At 41.6% G+C, this 20,505-nt stretch overlaps 1 protein-coding gene across 1 annotated transcript in view; it reads right to left on the bottom strand.

Moving 5' to 3' along the window:
* Positions 1-485: 485 nt before the first annotated feature.
* mmut (methylmalonyl CoA mutase) overlaps positions 486-20,505 on the bottom strand; it is a 58,979-nt gene continuing 38,959 nt past the window's right edge. Inside the window, exons 7-12 of the mRNA XM_085997039.1 lie at positions 16,906-17,021; positions 15,029-15,144; positions 10,818-10,949; positions 10,063-10,210; positions 7,289-7,456; positions 486-992 (exon numbers count right to left, since the gene is read on the bottom strand). Coding sequence (XP_085853165.1) covers positions 864-992; positions 7,289-7,456; positions 10,063-10,210; positions 10,818-10,949; positions 15,029-15,144; positions 16,906-17,021 — 809 coding nt within the window. The 3' untranslated portion in view covers positions 486-863. The remainder of the gene's footprint in view (positions 993-7,288; positions 7,457-10,062; positions 10,211-10,817; positions 10,950-15,028; positions 15,145-16,905; positions 17,022-20,505) is intronic.

Here is a 20,505-nt window from a genome sequence, read left to right as displayed (position 1 = left end):
ACTTTATCCAAATTGGCAGATGATCATGTGCAGTATTACCCATCTACAACATCATGAAGCCAATGGCACACACTTGCTCAGCATATAGTTTCTCAGACCTATTAAACTAGTTTATATTCCAATGGTGTATGGAGGATGCAGAAATAAAAGAAAGGTTCATAACTTGTGCAGCAGTTAAAGTTCAGACTATAACAATTCTGGTCTCTTGTGCATAACCCTTGCCCATTGACACTCATTTGCAGCCATGTTTTCAGCTGCCAAGTCCTACACTGTGGAATTCCCTTCCATGACTCCTCATCTCTCCAACTCCCTCTCCTCCTTTAAGATCCTCCTTGAAAGTTAACTCTTTGAACAAGCTTTTGTTCACTTCTCCTAATCTCTCCTCCTTTGGACATGTGCCTGTTTGCCTCACGCCTCTGTGAAATGTCTTTCCATGTTAAAGGTGCTATAAAACACACAAAGTAGAAATAGAAACTTAGCCCATAAATAATAAAATATTTTCATAATTGTGTCTGGACATGAAGCTGTAACTAGTTACAATTATTAAATATGCAAATTTGATTGAATTCAAAAAATTTATCAATACAAGGCATTTAGCTTAAATTACTTGTGTAAATAGCATGCTGATACTTAAACAAGAGCTGTTATATAATCTTCATAAAAGCTTGCAATGTGTGATCATAGTTTACCCCAATAAGTGAACTGAGATACAAATAGTTACAATATATGGATAAACTACAAACTTTCCCAGAAAGTACAGAAGACAAATGTATTTTAAGTTATTTTTGATTGACATCACTGAAAACAAGCTTCATAACATATCTGTAAAATACAAAAGTATTAATTGGTATCCACAATGACGTTCACATTGATTGTTGCCTCTTGACTAAATTTCTCTCAATGTCAGCAAGGACCCGTACAGCTGCAACTGGAATTCTGGTACCTGGGCCAAAGATGCTGCAAACGCCTGCCTTGTACAAGAGGTCATAATCCTAGAGGAGTTAAAGAATTAAATGTTAGCACTATCTTCTTCTGTTTGAGACATAAATCAGTTACCCAATACCAATTTTGAAAATGGCTACCCTGAATTTGAGCAGTTTCTTACTAGAAGCCTTTTCCTTTGTGGGTGTGCAGCATTGCTCTACTTTCACCTACATATAGGACATTCCATATTAAGATGCACTATAACTGGAAACTAGATTAAACATGGAAAAAGCGGAATTTTCAAGTTATAAAAAAAATTACAACTACATTTACTGAGCAGGACAACCAATGTCTTTTTATTTCTAGCCAAATGTCAGTGGGGGAAAGATTGGATGATCGCAAGGTCCACCCTCACCAGAGTTTTACTGGCTTTCTAGTTCCAACATAACTTGGAAAATAAATTGTTCTTTTTCCTTGGTAGTGTAAAGCTATACCAAATACCAAGAGAGCTTATGCCCAGTCATTAAATTGATCATCAGAGTTGTTTCTCTAAATTGGTTAAACTTGCTAAGTCTCTAGCCCAGTGGTTTTCAAACTTTGTGTGTGCCCGACAAAGCAGCACTGATCAGAAGGATTTTGTTTCTCACCTGTCTTCCCCCCCAACCTCACCATATTCATCTTGTGCATGTTTCCTTGATCTCCTCCTCATTCAATTCCTGACAATTTAACTTCTCTGCCCCCCCACCCACATGTTAGCTGCCATCGTCAATGGTTCCCTTTCCTCAGACACCATCCCTCTCCTCTTCAAAACCTCAGTTGTCACACCCATCAAAAAATCCACCTGTCCACTCCAACTCCACCCTCTGGTTTCTCTCTAAAGTCCTCCAACATGTTTACTCCTCCCGTCTCTCAGAAACTGTTCAAATACCTCCAGTCCAGCTTTCTCTCTTCTCAGCACTGAAACAAGTTACAAATCCTTTGTGACCATTACCATGGTGCATTATTGGTCCTCGCGCTTTCTTCAGCTTTCAATAGTCTACCATGCCATTATCCTCCAATGCTTTTCCTTTATCACCCAGCTCCATGGGACTATCACAGAATCACAGAAACCCCACAGTGCAGATAGAGGCCATTTCGGCCCATCGAACCTGCACCGACACATATCCCACCCGATCCCTGTAACCCCTACACCAACACATATCCCACCCTATCCCCGTAACCCCACGTATTTAATCCCCCTAACACTAAGGGTCAATTTATCATAGCCAATCAACCTAACCCGCACATCTTTGGACTGTGGGAGGAAACCGGAGCACCCGGAGAAAACCCACGCAAACACAGGGAGAATGTGCAAACTCCACACAGACAGTTGCCCGGGGCCGGATTTGAACCCAGGTGTGCATTGTTCTCTTACCTATCTGAACACAACTAGTGCTTCTCCAGCAATGGCTTCTTCACCCTCCCCTGCACAGGCACTTATAGGGTTTATCCTAGGCCTCCTCCACTTCCTGATCTACATGCTGCCCCTCGGTGACATCATCCGCAGGCTTAAGGTCAGCTTTCACATGGACTACCTCTCCACCACTCTTCATAAGCCCTCAACTGCCTTTGTGCTGTCAGAATTCTTGTCCGACATCAATATCTGATATTTCACAATTTCTTCCAGCTCCACAATGGGAAGACTGAAGCCATCATCTTCAGGTCCCTTCACAACTCTATTTCCTTACCATTGACTCCATACCTCTCCTGGGCCACACTGAACCAGACAGTTTGCAATCTTGATGTCCTTTCCGATCATGCGCAGCGTGTTATAAGCAAATCTTATCCATTACAAGGTTGCTTAATTCAATGTCTGGAACATTGCCTGCCCCTACCTCAGCGTCTGAAACCCTTGGACATGTCTTGGTCACTCCAGACTGGACTACTCAAACACTGTCCTGTTGAACTTATTTCCTCCATAAACCTCAAATTGTCCAAAACTCTGCTGCACATATCCTGTCCTGCTCACTTATCTCCTCATTCTTGCTTCCCTCCATTGGCTCTCTGTTCCCCAACATCATAAATTGAAAATCCTTGCCCTTGTTTACCGATATAGCCATGGTTTTGCTCCAATTTACCTCTAGTCTCCTCCAACTCTATATTCCCTCCCAAATGCTCCGTTCCTCTTATTGTACCTCCCCCGCATCTTTTTCCCCCACCACTGGTGGTGACGCTTTCAGCTGATAATGGAACGCTCGCTGGGAGTTCTTCCAATCGGCCTCTGTAAACGGGATTTCCACTAATAGATCTGCTGAATCTCCGAGGCTGCTGAATGTCTCTCCCCCTAAATCACTCTGCCTCTCCACCTCAAGCATTCAATCACTGCTCCTACTTTTGCTTCCTGACTCATTGGGCTCAATGTTAACCTTCACATGAACAGCGGGAGGAGGTTGGCGGGTTAAACACTTACTACAGAAAACGCGATTCTAACCTGCCATTTTTACGGCGGCGGGTAGCGTGCCATGCAAGTGTTCCGCCTTGGAGAGGCGGGACACCTCATTAACATATTTAAATCAGGCTCCCAACAATGCAATTGGGAGCCTGATTTAAGTTTAAGAGCTGTCAGTTCCAGAAGGCAAGTGTTTAACAGCACTCCTTGTGGGCCAAGAGAAGCAGGAGTGCTCCCCCCGGCTCAAGGAAGCCTTCAGCCTCCCTTCGGACAGTCGCAGCCTCTCTCCAGCGGTCAGCGACCTCCCCCACGCCCCTCAAGGACTGCCCCACGATCACCAGCCTCCTCCCCCCAAGCCCAGATCTGCAGCCTGTCCCACGATTGGCGATATCCCTCTCTCAAGCCCCGATCTATAGCCTGTTTCACAATCACCGACCCCCCCTCCCACAAAGCCCCCGATCTGCACCCTGTTCCACGATTACCAGCCTGCTCAGTGATCACCGGCCTCCCCAAGCCCCAATCTGCAGCCCGCAATCCCCTCCCAATTGCAGGGGATGGACCCAAGGATCCTCAGTTGTGGCCTTCTGCTGCCGGTTTTGCCTGTCAATTTGGCTGGCTGCCGGGCAGGAATAAGAAAAAGAAAAAGAAAAAAAGAGGCCCTGCTGTTAAATTCAGTAGAACCTTCATGTCCCCGGCCTTGCCAGGTTTCTCCTGCACTACCACGCACCCTCCCCACAAATATCGGGGCCATTGTCCTTACGGCTATTTGTAAATAGCCACGGGATGTTTCTTTACATTAAAGGCACTATATAAATCCAAGTTGTTGTTTCAGATTACTAGCCATGCTTTTTCTTCAACTTAAAGCAATGTGAAAAAAAATTATGAAACAGCAGTTTACATTTTCTAACACTGCTACTCGTTTTCTGAATACTATATTTGCTAACTTGAATGCCAACTGAATATACCCGTCACAAGACACTAGAGCAAGTAAGGTGATGTTCATCAATGAGTGATAATCTTGTTAACAGCCAGGTGGCTTTCGTCAAATGCGAAGAAACTGAACCCTTTAATTTGAGAAATGTTTCTCCCACACAAGGTGATGGCTGAGCTTGCTGGATGACTCAGGAAATTTATCTCTGGTCTATGATGTATTAGCTGATTTTGATAATCTGTCAAAACAGCAATAAGGCTGCTACAAGTGACATTAGTGGCCCAGGGTTAGGGAGTGCAAAACTGAGTAGAGTTCCCATCTGGTACCAAAGGACAACTGGTGTCTATGGATTTGCACCCCAACAAGATGTCAATTCCTTGGGAGAGGAGAGAAAATTGGGACGGGGGAAAAAAAGGAATGGAGTGCTGCTAATCGATACAAAGACACCAATGTTAAAGCTCCAATCAAATAATGGTTACAGAATCAGGATTGCTGAAATGTCATGATTTCTGGCTGCAAGACAAATCTTTCTTCATATCTATAACCTTAATTCCTGGTAGCATTCAAAGGAAATCATTCCATTTTCCATGGCTTTAATATTCTTCCTATAATGGGATGCCCAGAACTGTACCCAATAGTCTAACTGTGGCCTAATCAATGTCTTGTACAAGGTTATCAATGACTTGTTTTATATTCAATGTCTCTACATTTATAACCCAGAAACCTATTTGTATTTTTATGACCCTGTCTTCCCACACCCCCACCTTTAAAGACCAACTTCTTTAGATCTCTGTTCTTCCACTCTTAATAATCTTACATAAGGACATAAGATGTAGGAGCAGGAGTAGGTTTTTTTGGACCCTCGAGCCTGCTCCGCCATTCAATAAGATCATGGCTGAACTGATCTTGGCCTCAACTCCACTTTCCTGCCCGCTCCCTATAACCCTTGACTCCCTTACCTTTCAAAAATCTCCCTATCTCCACCTTAAATATATTCAATGGGCAGAGATTTGGCAGATGGAATACAATACTGGAAAGTGTGAGGTTATGCACTTTGGCAGGAAAAATCATAGAGCAAGTTATTATCTTAATGGCAAGAAACTGGAAAGTACTGAAGTACAAAGGGATCTGGGGGTCCTGGTGCACAAAACTCAAAAGGTTAGTATGCAGGTGCAGCAAGTGATTAAGGCGGCCAATGGAATGTTGGCTTTCATTGCTAGGGGGATAGAATATAAAAATAGGGAGGTATTGCTTCAGTTGTACAAGGTATTGGTGAGACCGCACCTGGAATACTGCGTACAGTTTTGGTGTCCATACTTAAGAAAGGACATACTTGCTCTCGAGTCAGTACAAAGAAGGTTCACTCGGTTAATCCCGGGGATGAGGGGATGGACATAAGAGGAGAGGTTGAGTAGATTGGGACTCTACTCATTGGCGTTCAGAAGAATGAGAGGCGATCTTATTGAAACATATAAGATTGTGAAGGGGTTGGATCGGGTGGATGCAGGGAGGATGTTCCCGATGATGGGTGAAACTAGAACTAGGGGGCATAGTCTTAGAATAAGGGGCTGCTCTTTCAAAACTGAGATGAGGAGGAACTACTTCACTCAGAGGGTGGTAGGTCCATGGAATGTGCTGCCCCAAAAAGCTGTAGAAGCTACATCATTACATAAATTTAAAACAGAAATAGACAGTTTCCTAGAAGTAAAGGGAATTAAGGGTTACGGGGAGCGGGCAGGAATTTGGACATGAGTCTAGGTTCGGATCGGTCATGGCCCTGTGGGTAGCGGAGCGGGCCCAGGGGCCGTGTAGCCTGATCCTGCTCCTATTTCGTGTGTCTAATTCTGTTAGATTCAGGAGATGGTTCTGTGATAGTGGATTGGCGGTTAGGATCAGATCAGCCATGATCTTATTGAATGGCGGAGCAGGCTCGAGGGGCCGATTGGCCTACTCCTGCTCCTATTTCTTATGTTATGTTCTAATGACCCAGCCTCCACAGCTCTCTGGGGTAGAGAATTCCAAAGATTCACGACCCTCAGGAGAAATTCCTCCTCATTTCCGATTTAAAAGGGTGCCACCTTATTCTGAAATTATGTCCCCCTAGTTCTAGATTCCCCCACGAGGGGAAACATCCTCTCTGCATCCACCCTGTCAAGCCCCTTCAGAATCTTATATGTTTCAATAAGATCCCCTCTCATTCTTCTAAACTGATTTAGTGTATGTTTTCACTGTCTTTTCCCCCCAAAATGTATTACTTCAGATTTCTTGCACTGAACTGCACCTGCCACCTATCTGCCCACTCCACTAACCTGTCCATGTCCTCCAGCATTCATCCTCAATTTCTCTTACTCCCTAATTTGGTTTCATCAAGCTTTATTGTCATTCATCTTGTGCATATGTGGAAATGGAAAACAAGAGGTTCCAGCATATCTGGAGCACACTCTTATCCACATCCTACCCAACTGAAATATATTCATTAACTCTACTCTGCTTTCTGTCCCTGCATAAAAGCCCTGAATAAGATTTTCTCACAAAGTGTTGAGGTACAAATACTAGAAGTCGATGCACATTTATTCTCCTTCCCCCTATCCCCTAGTCAGAATAGCTCAAAGCATCATCAAAATTGGTCAAATCCTCAGTATCTCTATGCATGTCAACTGAAGCAGACAAATTAGTCTTCTATGTAGTGATAACATTAAAAGGGAAAACCAAGTGATAACCAGTAAGACTGTTCTTCCTGTTACAGGACACAGTAATTCAAATGAATCATCATTCCATTTTCCATGGCAGAGATCTATTAGTATTTTACTTTGTTTTTAAAGCCTCCCATTCCCTTATGTCTGACTGATGAATATTACAATTACAAGGAAAATAGCATACATCGGATATTGTTTCTCCAATTGTCACTGTCTAACACAATCCTGACAAAGGAAACACTCACTCAACATATACATCTTTACTCACAGTACAAGAGAGGCCTTGAAATTACATCTTAAATGTAGTACCTGGGGAGGAATCACACCACCACAGATGACCAAAATATCAGGGCGCCGAAGATCACAGAGCTCTTTAATCAGTTCTGGCACAAGAGCTTTGTGTCCAGCAGCCAACGAACTGACACCCACACAGTGAACATCTGCATCTACTGCTTGCTGAGCCACCTCCCGAGGAGTCTAAAAGTAGTAAAAGTGGTAGTTTGGTAGAGTTATAATGACACAATATAATTATCTTTTGAATAACATTTGAAATGCCTATATTTCACCATGATCATATTTCCATTCTCTATTTTAAAACAGAAGCAGATTCGGAGACAACCTTACCAATTAATATCCCTCTGGCTACTTTCTACTCTGTAATGTCATAATACATGCGGCAGAATCCTAGACAGCCTGTTAGTATGGCATCTGATCTCACTGAATAGCCAACCTCTTTTAACATGGCTACTGAGTGGAGACAACTGGGGGGGGGGGGGGGGGGGAAGGGAGGAGTAGCCTTGATAAATAGATAACATGTTTTAGTACACCACTTAGGCAGAGGCCCTCAGGGAATCATGCTTGGCCCCACTTAGTTTCTTATCTTTATCAACAACTCTATGGTCTTCTAAAATAACAACAGAAAATGCTGGAAAAACTCAGGTGGTCAGGCAACATCCATGGAGAGAAATTTGAGTTGACGTTTCGGGTCGAACCCTTCTTCAAAACTGGAAAGAAAAGAAAATAGATCGAAGGCAGAACTGCGATTGGAACAAAAGAAGTAAAAGAAACAAAAGAAGTAAAAAAGAGACAATAAAAGGTATTCGAAGCTAGACGATATGGTAATAGGCTGAGATTAGGTGTGAAGTGTACTGGCAGGGCAAGAGATAGCTGCCAGGTGTGAGAGAGAAACAAAAGGAAAAGGGGGGGGGGGGGGGGGGGGAAAAAAGAGAGAAAGAGTGCAAAAATTACAAGAAAAAATGTAATAGGGGCCGAGGTTATGATCTGAAATTGTTAAACTCGATATTGAGTCCGGAAGGCTGCAGAGTGCCTAATCGGAAGATGAGGTGCTGTTCCTCGAGTTTACGTTGAGCTTCCGTGGAACAATACAAGAGGCCAAGGACGGTGAGGTCCGAGTGGGAATGGAGCGGTGAATTAAAATGACAGGCGACCGGAAGCTCGGGGTCACCCTTACGGACTGAACGTAAGGGTGACCCCGAGCTTCCGGTCGCCGGTCATTTTAATTCACCGCTCCATTCCCACTCGGACCTCACCGTCCTTGGCCTCTTGTATTGTTCCACGGAAGCTCAACGTAAACTCGAAGAACAGCGAATCATCTTCCGATTAGGCACTCTGCAGCCTTCCGGACTCAATATCGAGTTCAACAATTTCAGATCATAACCTCGGCCCCTATTACATTTTTTCTTGTAATTTTTCCACTCTTTCCCCACCCCCCCCTTTCCTTTTGTTCCTCTCTCACACCTGGCAGCTATCTCTTGCCCTGCCAGTACACTTCACACCTAATCTCAGCCTATTACCATCTCGGCTAGCTTCGAATAACTTTTATTGTCTCTTTTACTTCTTTTGTTCCGATCGCAGCCCTGCCTTCGATCTATTTTCTTTTCTTTCCAGTTTTGAAGAAGGGTTTGACCCGAAACGTCAACTCAAATTTCTCTCCATGGATGTTGCCTGACCTGCTGAGTTTTTCCAGCATTTTCTGTTGTTATTTCGGATTTCCAACATCTGCAGTATTTTGCTATCGTCTATAGTCTTCTACTTGGTTAACATTAATCTTTAAAAAATTGTTGTTAAAGAATAAAAACTCTACAGGAGTACTTTTTAGTACAAAGTACTCTCCTATCTGCACAATTTTTAGCTGATTGTCCTCCCAGGTGGGGCTACCGTTTCAAACTCCATCAGTACTCAGTGTTGCTCTAACACAATAGTTTCTTAACCCACAGTTAGCCCTCTGAAAATAAAATAAAGTGCTAGTCGATCCTGTTTTTCATTTGACTCAGAAAACTCTTCCACATTGTCCAACAAGCAGCCACAGTTAAACCAACCTTTGTAATCAACAGTCAAGGATTACAATACCCTTATACAGCACTCTCAGCCAATATAGGTGGTGAAATTGGACACAAGTCAAATGCACCCCTCTGCGCTCATTCAGGTTTGGCAATTAATTTCTCTAGGCAATCATGTGGGATTGTGGCCTTAACAATTATCTACACCTGAAAATAATAAGCACTGAATCTTAGAGGATTATAAAGAATTAATAGTGAGAATGCAACTTTCCTTTCACAGCGGGACTCTATTTAGAACATCCATTTTTTTGTTTATACTCATTCGGTAGGCAGTCAACGTGGGCAGGATGGGAAGGGAGACAGCTTGGGGAAATTACAACAGAATTAAACTCAACTTTAGGATTTTAAGAGAAACAAACAGATAGGTGCCTGCTGTGCCATCATTTAGGACTAAAAAGGAAATGTCACAGATTCAGCCAGCTGGAACCACAATTTTTTTTGCATTATCTAAGGAACTTTTTCTTAAATGTGATGGATGCACTTTACTAGCTTATCTGTCCCAAAACAGTTTTTACCCTTCTCCAAGCATTGAGTGAAATGCATTATGTACTTCAAAGTTTGATTTCAAACCTGCATGGCAATATGTAATCAGCAAATCAAGTCCTCTACCTTCACAGGAAAAAAATTGACAATTTATTCTTTATCATCATCAAATCTGAATTTATTTAAATGCGTTTCTGCCTCAATTTACTTGGTGAAATTAGAATATAATCGTTAAACTACCTGAAACAGTGGTCCTATGTCCACATCAAAGCCAAGATCAGCAAATCCTGTTGCAATAACTTTTGCTCCTCGGTCATGCCCATCTTGACCCATTTTAGCAACAAGCAGACGAGGTCGACGGCCTTCATTTTTAGCAAATTCCTCAATCCTAAACGTAAAAGGATCAAAAGCCAGAATAGTTTAATCGGCAAACTGTGGACAAATTTCAGTTGACACTTTAAACTTCTTGTGAACATCTTGAAGATAATTTAAGAATATGTATTACTTTGCACATTTATATTAGTCAGCTGACTAGACTTGGTGCAGATTCACCAGAATGTTAACAAGGCTCCAAGAGATTACATAAACTAGTCTTGTATTCCCTGGAATATAGAAGTTTAGAGTGATTTGATTGAGGTTTTTAGGATTTTGAAAGGAATTAATAGGATAGATAGAGAGAACCTTTTTCCACTGGTAGGCGAGTCTAGGACAAGGGGACATAACTCGTGTAACCCTGATTTTAATCCCTCTCCCCACACTTCCAAGATGAAGATGGAAAATAAAATGACAGTCCTAATAAACTTAGTGACAGTTGGACAAATTGACCCAAAATGATTGAAGTACTTATCTTAATTATACATTTGCTGAGGCGTAACGGTCCCTTAAAATACTGACTTTTAGTGACTTTAATGAAAGCATGTACGTTCCTTTTAGATATCTCAGCAAGCCCAAGAAAACTATGAATGTTACTACAATTAACTTAATTTCTGGCTCACCGGTTTACTGCCATAGACATTTCTTCATTGTCACCAAATTCGTGTCGGTATGCACCGCTCACCATGCGGTCACTAGGTCGGTGTTCACCGAACACTTCTTTCATTGCATCTGTAATTTCTCCAACTGTACATCTAAATAAATAAGTCAACATATTTAGTACATAGTAAGGCCCAAATATTAAGCAGTGATTTCTGTTAAATTAAACAGACAAGGAAAGTTGGCGATGGGGTAAAAAATATGTATAACCAAAGTTAGTGCCTTGAACTCCAAATCCTTGGTTTTACTTCCTAAAATATTCTATCAGTTGCTATTTACATTTCTAATCCTTTCCTCTGGTGATGTATTAAAGTAGCTCTTTTGATACCATGTCATTCCAACAGTGCACTAGTGGGTTGACTAACTTACAACCACTTGCACAAAGGGAAGACACGGATTTAGTTTGTCCTCTACACTTACAATAAAGTCCAACAGCCCCCTGACTTAGGTGGACATTTTTCTCTCTGCACCTGAATCCAGAACCCCTAATATCAAGGTCACCTCTAATCTTAATGAACATGCTCCAAATTCTTGATTTTATTTTCTAAAGATTTATTGGAAAAGTCCATGCCTCTCATTTCCTCCCAGTGGTATGAGAAATTATTGACACTAAATCACTGATTTAGCACTCTCCTTGATCCTTTTAATCAGTGAGCTGTACAATTGTCCAAAAAACCCATGTTACAATAGAATTTTCTGTTAACCCAAGAAAAACAGACTGGGACGCCAAAGATTCAACCTCTATCATTCTGTCAGCAGCTCGGTTTGGTCAACAGGAGTAAACATAACTGATCCGATAACATAAAATCATCCCTCTGCTGCAAATGCAGACTGCAGAAAACAGAGCAAGTGGAGAAAAGAGAACGTTCTTAAGCAGAAGCTACAGATGAAATCTAATGCTGCTGCATTACATTTTCTTCAAACATCCATCAGACCAAAATCCCTTCAAATATGGGAAAGGCCTTATTCCATTCATGAAGGAAGTGCTGCACAAACTTCGAAATTGTACTCCCTCTACCCAAGTACAGGTCATTTGTATATAACAAGAAAAACAATGGTCCTAATACTGACCCCTGGGGTTCTCACTGCATATTTCTCTCCAGGTCAGAATTTGGTTGCTCATCAATTGTGATTCAGTACAAAGATGGAATTTCCATCTACCCAATTAACTCACATCTGAAGGGCAAAATGGAAAAACAATGAGCGACAAAAGGATCCATATTCAAGGTATATACATTGATCAATTTGCCTAGTATGTAACTTCAGCAAAATGTCAAGCATCCCTAACATCCAGTACGGCATTCTCGAGAGTTACATTTATAGAACAATCTCCGAACTTATGTTGCTTAAAAGAGTAATGGGAAGCAAAATAAGAGAGAGACCCATCTAAGGTCTGTGGACGCTACCATGTTTACATCATCCAATGATTATCATGTAGATAAACTATTTCTGTTCGCTCCTGAAAGAATCATCCCCTCTTTTAACCATACGAATCTGTGCCTTACAGGCTACAAGAAAAGCATAATTAGGCTATTGGAAGATATACTGGACACACTATGGTCTGAATTACTGCATTTAAGCTAAAAGTTATTAGCCACATCAGGCCCCTCTTTACTCAAGGTAAAGATTATTCTGGACATCAACATCTACAAAACGGTTAATTATCTAGTTCAAATGTCAATAACTAGTGGGCAATATCAAATGGAATTTAATTCCTAACTCAACAGTAAAAACATGTATTTGGTGGGTGCCTCGTCACCACAACATAATGGTCAGCACCTGATCCTATACAATCATGTTTAATATATGTCAATTGCCCTTCATTCAGATCATTGTCACTGCTGCTCTTCAGTTTAAGAGAGAGGGTAGAGGGAGGACAGCTCCTCATATACTGAGATTTGCACCTGGAATTTATGCAAGGACTCTCCCAATCATCATCTATAACTTTGGTGGAAATTCCGTGGAAATTCTTTCCCTCGATCTCTAACTAATGCTCGGCACTAAGCAAAGAAAACATGAATATCTACCACACTTCAATCCTAGTAGGCACAGCAGATGGTGGAACCTTCTGGGCAGAGAAAGTAAAATATTTTTAAAAACATTTTTTATTAATGATATGACACCTGTGCATGGAGTCTGGGAGTTGGAATAATTGAGTCTATGTTAACTCACTTCTAAATAGATGGGCTCTCACCTGTAATTAATATAGAAATACCAAAGTACAGAGATGCTAATACCAAGGTAGAGAGAATACAGGAGGAGAATAGGGAAGGGTACCCTTTGCTAGTGCAAAGAAGCAGATTGACAGTGGTCAATTTTGTAGTGGGAAAGAAAGAGAACAAATTAAGAAAAAATACAGTAACATTCTTCTCTAAGGATGAACAATCACTTGCATTTACATAGTGCCTTTAATGTAGAAAAAATGTTCCAAGGTGCTTCACAGAGGCATTATAGAAAAAAAAACCCTGCAAGGTCACTTGATTTTTGACCTCCTTTAAATGAATGAATGCAATTAAGGATATGCACCTAATCAAAACTAATCTAACACATAGGGTGCATTCATCCTATAACTGTTGCATCTGTGCAAAGGTCAGGAATTCAAAATTTCCTTCCTAAGTTACTTACCATAATTTGGTGGCTTTTAGGATGATTTTCCACCACTCCTGGGTATTACCAAATACAATCCCTCCCTCCCCATTACCAAAATAATCCTTTTTCTGTATGCTGCTGTTGAATTTCATCATGTTATCCATTTTTTTTGCACGTCACTTTGTTCTGAAAATGGTCACCTGTGACCTCATGACCAAGCTAAAGAGTGAGATTTTTTAAACAAAGTGTATCAATCAAGTTAGATTATTCCATTACAGCTAAATGAAGACCGCTGCGGAAAGCCCCAAAAAATAAAACAAAAATGTAGTAACCTATTTTGAGCAGGAGATCTTGTGTTTATTATGTCCTTTCTTGGAGTTGTCAGCTTGGCTCAGTTGTTAGCACTCAGAGTCAGAAGGTTGTGGGTTCAACCGTGGGGGCAATTTTCAACTGCCAGCCACCCTTGTTTTGCCTGAAAAATGGGTGGCCGGCAGTTAAAAATTGAGGGGGGGGGTCACCTCGGCCACCCTATTGATGCCCAATGTCCACCTGAAGCAATTTTCAGGTAAGCCTGTAAATGGGAAAGCAGCACATCCAGTTTCTGGAGGGAGGTTGCTGAACTATGCAAATCAGGATCCTACGCCAGTTGTAGGACCCAGTTTCAAAGTTTCTGGTACAAATGAGCGAAGCACGTGCCGTGCACACTCCGCCCATTTTTACTAGGTGTCGAGTAGCTTAAGCCAGTGGTCCTTAAAGGGACGAGTGATGGCCGCTCAAAGAACAGCACACAATTTTCTGGGAGAATTTGTATGGGTCCAGAAGAAGCAAGAGTGCTCCTGCTAGCTCCACAAAAATACTGTGGGCCACTGCGAGCCCATACTCAATCCCCTCCAGATCACTGCCCCCACCCTCTGGGCGCAAGCTGCCGGCCAGCTCAGTATGGGAGCCAGCTGATTTCCCACCCTTCCAAAACCAACGCGCTGCACCAGGGCTCACGTCTAATTCCCACAGCTTGCCGGCAGCAGTCAAATATTGCCCGAACTCAAAAATAGTTCAGCCTCCCGACACCGGCTTTTGGCAGGTGGCGCAGCTGCTCTGCTGACGTTGCACCCATTTTGGGTGGAAATTGAGGATTGGACATCTGTGTGTAAAATGACTGCACTTCAAATTAATTTGTAATACATGAAGCACACTGGGATGTCCCAAGGTACTACTAAATAAATGCAAGTCTGTTCCCTTTTGCTTGTAACAGATTGCTATCATTTATAAATGTATAAATGATGCCTATAGCACCATATTTGCAAATCCACCATTACAAAACCAAAGTCTAAACATATTGTGGAAATCACGAGGGCAAAACAAACCTCATACTAGAACAGTATGCTTGTTGTCTAAAAGGACACTGAAGAATATAGAATTTTGCACAATGGAAAATTTAGATATAGGTTGCAAGACAAGGATACATTTAAATTCTACAAATGAGCTGAACTGATCGAACCTGCAAGCCAGACATGGTCAGCTCCATGAGGTGGTTATACATCAGATCTCAAATATTCATTTTTGGCATTAGGGAGCCTTGCTTTACCTTTCACGAGCAGCTTCCACTGCAAGAGCCAACAGGTTTCTCTCTCCCGAGCGTGAACATTCGGTGATGGCATTAAGACACTGTTCTGCTGCTGCTTGATTTCTGGATGCTTTTAACTGAGTTGAAGAAGAGTAATCTTTGAACGGAGCATAGTACTTACTAAACCATAGCATTAACCCAGTTAACATGAACTTAAAAAATGTAAACATTCTTTACTTCCTTCCATCAGTTTTCTACTCAGTCCAAGGGTGCATTTACACTATAACTTTATCATTGTTACAAAGCCGACTACGAAGTAAGAGAGGTAAAATTTCCGTAGGAGTTCCCCAATCTCCCGCCATAACTTCCACGGAAACCCCAGAAAAACAGCATAAACAGCCGTTAACGCTGTTTTGCTGGGGTTTCTGCTGATCTTCAGTCAAGGTTATGGTGAGAGATTGGAAGGTTCCCTGCGGAAATTAATTGATAGTGTCAATTATGAGTTTGGGCCCAATTTGTGTGGTGCCAAAGCAGGTGTAAAAGTTCCTTGGGGGTCCTTTGGAGAACTTACACAATTTTTAAACCCACCTGCATTTAATTTAACAGCTTAGACAATGCAGACTATATTGCACACATTGTCTAAACATTTAGGCCTAGAAATTTCACTCTTTTAAGGGGAAAATCCAGCTTATTGGGAGCACAGGGATGGAAAGTGTGAAGCAGGCATGCTTGCCATTATTGGGGCCCACAATGCTATATTCAAATAATAACTGATCCAATAGAAATCGATAGTTGATTGATTGTGGCGCCCACCAGTGAGGGAGCAGCAGAGAATAAGATTGGAAGCTTCAACAACTATAGCCTGCCACCCGCTCTCCACAGAGAAGCTGTGATTGCTCGAACAGCAAAGGTTAAGGCTAGATTTAATAGAGGTATTCAAACCGGTGTGGGTTTTGAAATGGTGGGTCGGTAACCAGAGGATTAAGATTTAAAATGATTGGCAAAAGAACCAGAGGCGAGAGGAGAAGAATTTTTTTAATGCAGCGAGTTATGATGAACTGGATGCACTGCCTGAAATGGTGGTGGAAGCAGATTAAATTGTAACTTTTAAAAGGGAATTGGATATATACTAGATATATGGGAATTTTGAGACAATTCCTCATTTCAAATGCAAGTATTTTAAATATTTAGCAAAATAACAATTTACAATTCAACATTATGTAAACTAACAAACTTAAAAACTAAAACAAATGAATGGAAATATGTTCAGCTGCAATGAGATTTAATAGCACAGTATTTGAAATGCTTAAATAGCACATTAAACATGATTCACACACTAGTTTTTAATTATTGCCATTAACTTACAGTACCAACATCTTAATCTAAAGTAGGTAAAGGAAAATGGCCTTCCTCACTCAACAGGTTGGTGTGAAACCGCAATCTGGTATCCAAGACAACAAGTGCACCTTCAGGACAAAGCCAGCACCATGGGAGTTAATGCATTTAGTATCAATAATGTATGCAGTAATCATCTCTCAAGCCATTAGAAATGATCAAAACTCAGCACATTTTGTCTATTTAGTTGTCTTTCCATTATTAGGTCCAGCCCTGCTCATATGTCAATCCCTGGCTGAGTGCCAAAGGAGGAGACTTGCTTGCTTCTTCTGCAAATTCTGCTCTACAAAGGGTCGATAGAAAAAGCAGCCTAGGCAGGCAGCTAACCTCCACTACACTCCACCCCCATCCCAAGGTCAGCAACTCTCCACATGAGAATTCCATGGCTTGAACTTGCATCCACTGTTCCAGAGTGAATTGGCAAACTACACCATCGTATATGAGTGTCAGTACCATATGTTGCTGCTCGAATAAAGGGAACAATTTTGGAAACACCTTCGTACCTTGTTCAGCTTTGCAATCTGTTGGTTGCGAACTGCAGTGTTATCAATAACTAACACGTCAACAGGTTCCTCTTGCTCCAGACGATATTTGTTTACTCCTACGATTACCTGAGCACCTATGAAATGATGGGAAAAAACACTACATTCAAGGTATTGCTCAAAAGAACCACTGACCCTCATTTACTGTAAATCTCAAAGCCTTACTCCCATCACAGCAGGTTTTTTGAAGCTAAATGTTCAGATTCAAAATACTTTCCAAGCAAATTTATTTTCACAGGCCATCAATTTGGCCCTTAAAAGCATTTTAATCTAAAAAGGCAATCAAAGCTTCAAGACTTCAAACTCCAAACAGATGAAGTACCAAACAGAAGTCTTTAAATTCAAAGGCTTTATTGACCCTACCAGCAAAATGAACTTAATATTGTACCAATAGTAACAACCATCCCGCCCCCATCGCATTGACTTTACAGACTAATAGGATGAGAGGCAAGGAAAATGAGAGAAGTTCAAGTTCTATTATCTAGAAGTAGGGACCTCATTTAGATACAATATATTAGATGTATAAAGTAGATTTGAAATTACACATTTAAAATTAGTGAAAAATTAATTTAGAACATTTTAGGAATAATATCTTTGCTTAGGGGATGAATGTGTTTGGTATAATCTGCTAGGCAGGGTATTAGAGCCAAAAATACTTAGAGCTGGATATTACAATGGGAGAGTAGGGTACAAGAGGGTTGAGTTTTGACAGACAAATAGCCTTTTTGCATCCTTGCTTTCTCTTGGAATTGCAGGCACACAGAATCTCTTTGTAACTGTGCTGGCTCTTTCCATGTAGTCCTATTCTCAAAGCCCCATTCTGTCTCTTTTAGTCTCATTCTCTGACATGTGCATACACAGATTTTAAGTTAAAAAAATCAATTGGGGAAAGCAAAAACAAAAAACACCACTGCCCACACTGCCTCCCAAAAACACAAATCTATATCTATACAGAAAACACACAGAAGATCAAGACTGTTGGAACATTTTGGTTATTACACTATTATTGTTGAATCGGTCAGTGAGCTGCTGTTTTCATTCTACAAAGCTGATACACTACCAACAGATCCAGTAATTATGCCAATAATATTACTGATTAATCTAGAACTACACTAAAAAGTTAACAGATTGCAGCTGATTGGTGTTGGGTCATGTTAAAGCTTGACAGATTCACTCTGGTGATTTAGGTTAGGTGGACGATCCTCATTTAATCATGGTTGGCTAAAATGATTTTATTTGATTTGCTTTGGACTGTACGATACTGCCTCTTAAGTTGCTAGATGGCAGAATGATTTTTGTTGACAACTCCAAAGATTTATTGCTCAGGTTATTCAGTAGCACAGACAAATTCACCTTAATCCTGCCAACGATGACAGCGTGGTCACCAGTGAAATGGTCATCCAAATGGGTGAAACCAGCCATGGCGAGACACCTCAACTTCTGAAAAATCTGCACAAATAGCTAAATTAAAGCACTCTGTTATCTGTATGCTTAGGCACAGCAAGAGTAGAATGTAATCCATTTGCTAAACCTAGCATGGATTGCAATCCTGATTACTCAATGCAATCAGTAAACCACAGTAAAAACTAACTAGCCAATTGGCTGGAGTGACCTCGACAGTAAATTGAACTTGTTAAGGTTCCAGCACACCATGTGTTACAAGGAATGCTACAAATCTTGAACTTCACTTCTCTATCCTGATTGGGAACCAAAAATGTATTCTGGTAAATACAACTTTAATGGTTATTCCTATTATTTTTTAAGTCTTCAATTGTGTTTGCTATGGTAATCTTCACACAATAAAATGAAAAATTGTACAAGAAAATAATTTTAGCTACAATTTGACTGTATAGTACATACTTCCAAGTCCTTTAATTCTCCAGGAATGATTACAGAAACCATTTAGACTAATGAAAACCAATGTGACAACATTTTTTTTCCAAATGAAGCACACGGACCATGTGTAGACAACAAAGAAAGCTTATCTAGATATTGTATGCATGAAAAGCTAAATAGCTAGAAAACATTAGGGGTGGGAAGAGATGAAAACACCAAGTAAGTTAAGTGCATCAAGTGAGTAGAGATACAAGAGGCTTCTTAATTAACAGGATGGTAGCTAGGGAACAAGAGAATCACATAAATAAAAGAGTGGTAAAATAATTTAATGTTTAACATCAGTTGCAAACACATGCTAATGAACTACATAATTTATAGGTTTCAGAGATTGGATTATAGGGAGTTAGTATACTGACTATTCACATCCTAGGGCATGCAGTTTGAATCGAGCTCAAACTGATGGATAATCTCCTTGGTTTGCCTTCCGGGTCCTATTTCCTTGTAGGACCACAGTGCAAGACAGGTACTTAGAATTTGTAATCTCATTCAAAGATCTATTTCGCATAGGATCACAGGAATGGCCAGTGTAGCAAATGAAATATGCAATCAGATACAGTTGGGGTGCACTCAAGGTTGGAACTGGGGGAATTTTGTTGGAGTAGGTAAAAATGGGCTTAACTATATGGCTGGTTCCGCTCAATGTTTCCTGAGAGTGTTTGATGGGGGGGGGCGGGGGCGGTGGGTGCGTAGCGGGTCGGCCTCACGCAGCACTTTGTCTTGAACTGAATTAGATCAATGGAGTTAGGCCTGCAGGTATTCTGGCCGAGTAAATGGAGCGGGTTTGATGACATCATCGATGACTCGCCTTGAGCTCATATTTAAAGGGGCTCCACACATCACACTTGAAGGTTGTTGGAGGAGGATCACAGCTCTTTGGAAGAGGTGTGGTTGTTGAGAAACTAAAGATTTTCACTCTGAGGCTTGAGGGAAACATGCAGTCCCAACGGCAGAAGGCAGCACCCAGATTCTCCAACTCCTCCCTGGAAGTCCTGTTGCAGGGAGTTCGAGCAGGCAGAGACATCCTGTTCCCCGGAGATGGGCGCAAGAGACCGTCTAGTGAGACCAAAGGGCATGGTTGAAGATCGCTGAGGAGGTCAGCAGTAGGGATGTAGTCAGGCAGTCCTGCATCCAGTGCCGCAAAAGATTTAATGATCGCATAGGTCAAGAAAGGTGAGTGCAATGCCACATTCAACTACATCCTGATGTGCATGTCACCCAACCCCATCAGTCTGCCTTCCCAAGCCTACTCCTGCACGTTAATCCTCACACTGACCTGCCTTGCAAGGTGCACCCATCCCTCACTCTCTATGCACCTACTCACATCCCCATCTGACTAACCACCCCTCACACTCACCCTCATCCTAATGCAATCATAGGAAGTAACGCCACAGAAGGAGGCCATTTGGCAATGTCACGCCACTCCCTCAGTCACCCTCTACAGATGTAGCCCATCCATTCCTTATACTCATTCCATCACTCTCACTCAAAGTTCTCTTCTTTCCCTTCTTACAGAAGAGAGCCCAGAACATCCAGAGAGGCAACAAATCAGAGCTGGCTCTCCAATTTACACCAACGTGGCTCCAGCAGAGGAGGAGGCGCTGCAAGTCAGTAGAGTTGCAGAGCTGTTGGCGGTGGCAGACGGAGAGAGGGGGCTTCTCAAGGGCA

Source organism: Somniosus microcephalus, chromosome 9 (genome assembly GCF_052327205.1).
Source record: "Somniosus microcephalus isolate GS21.2 chromosome 9, FLI_Smic_1.0, whole genome shotgun sequence".
NCBI classification, from domain to species: domain Eukaryota; kingdom Metazoa; phylum Chordata; class Chondrichthyes; order Squaliformes; family Somniosidae; genus Somniosus; species Somniosus microcephalus.
Note: the sequence above shows the minus strand (reverse complement) of the source record. Positions and strands in the feature narration are given on the sequence as shown.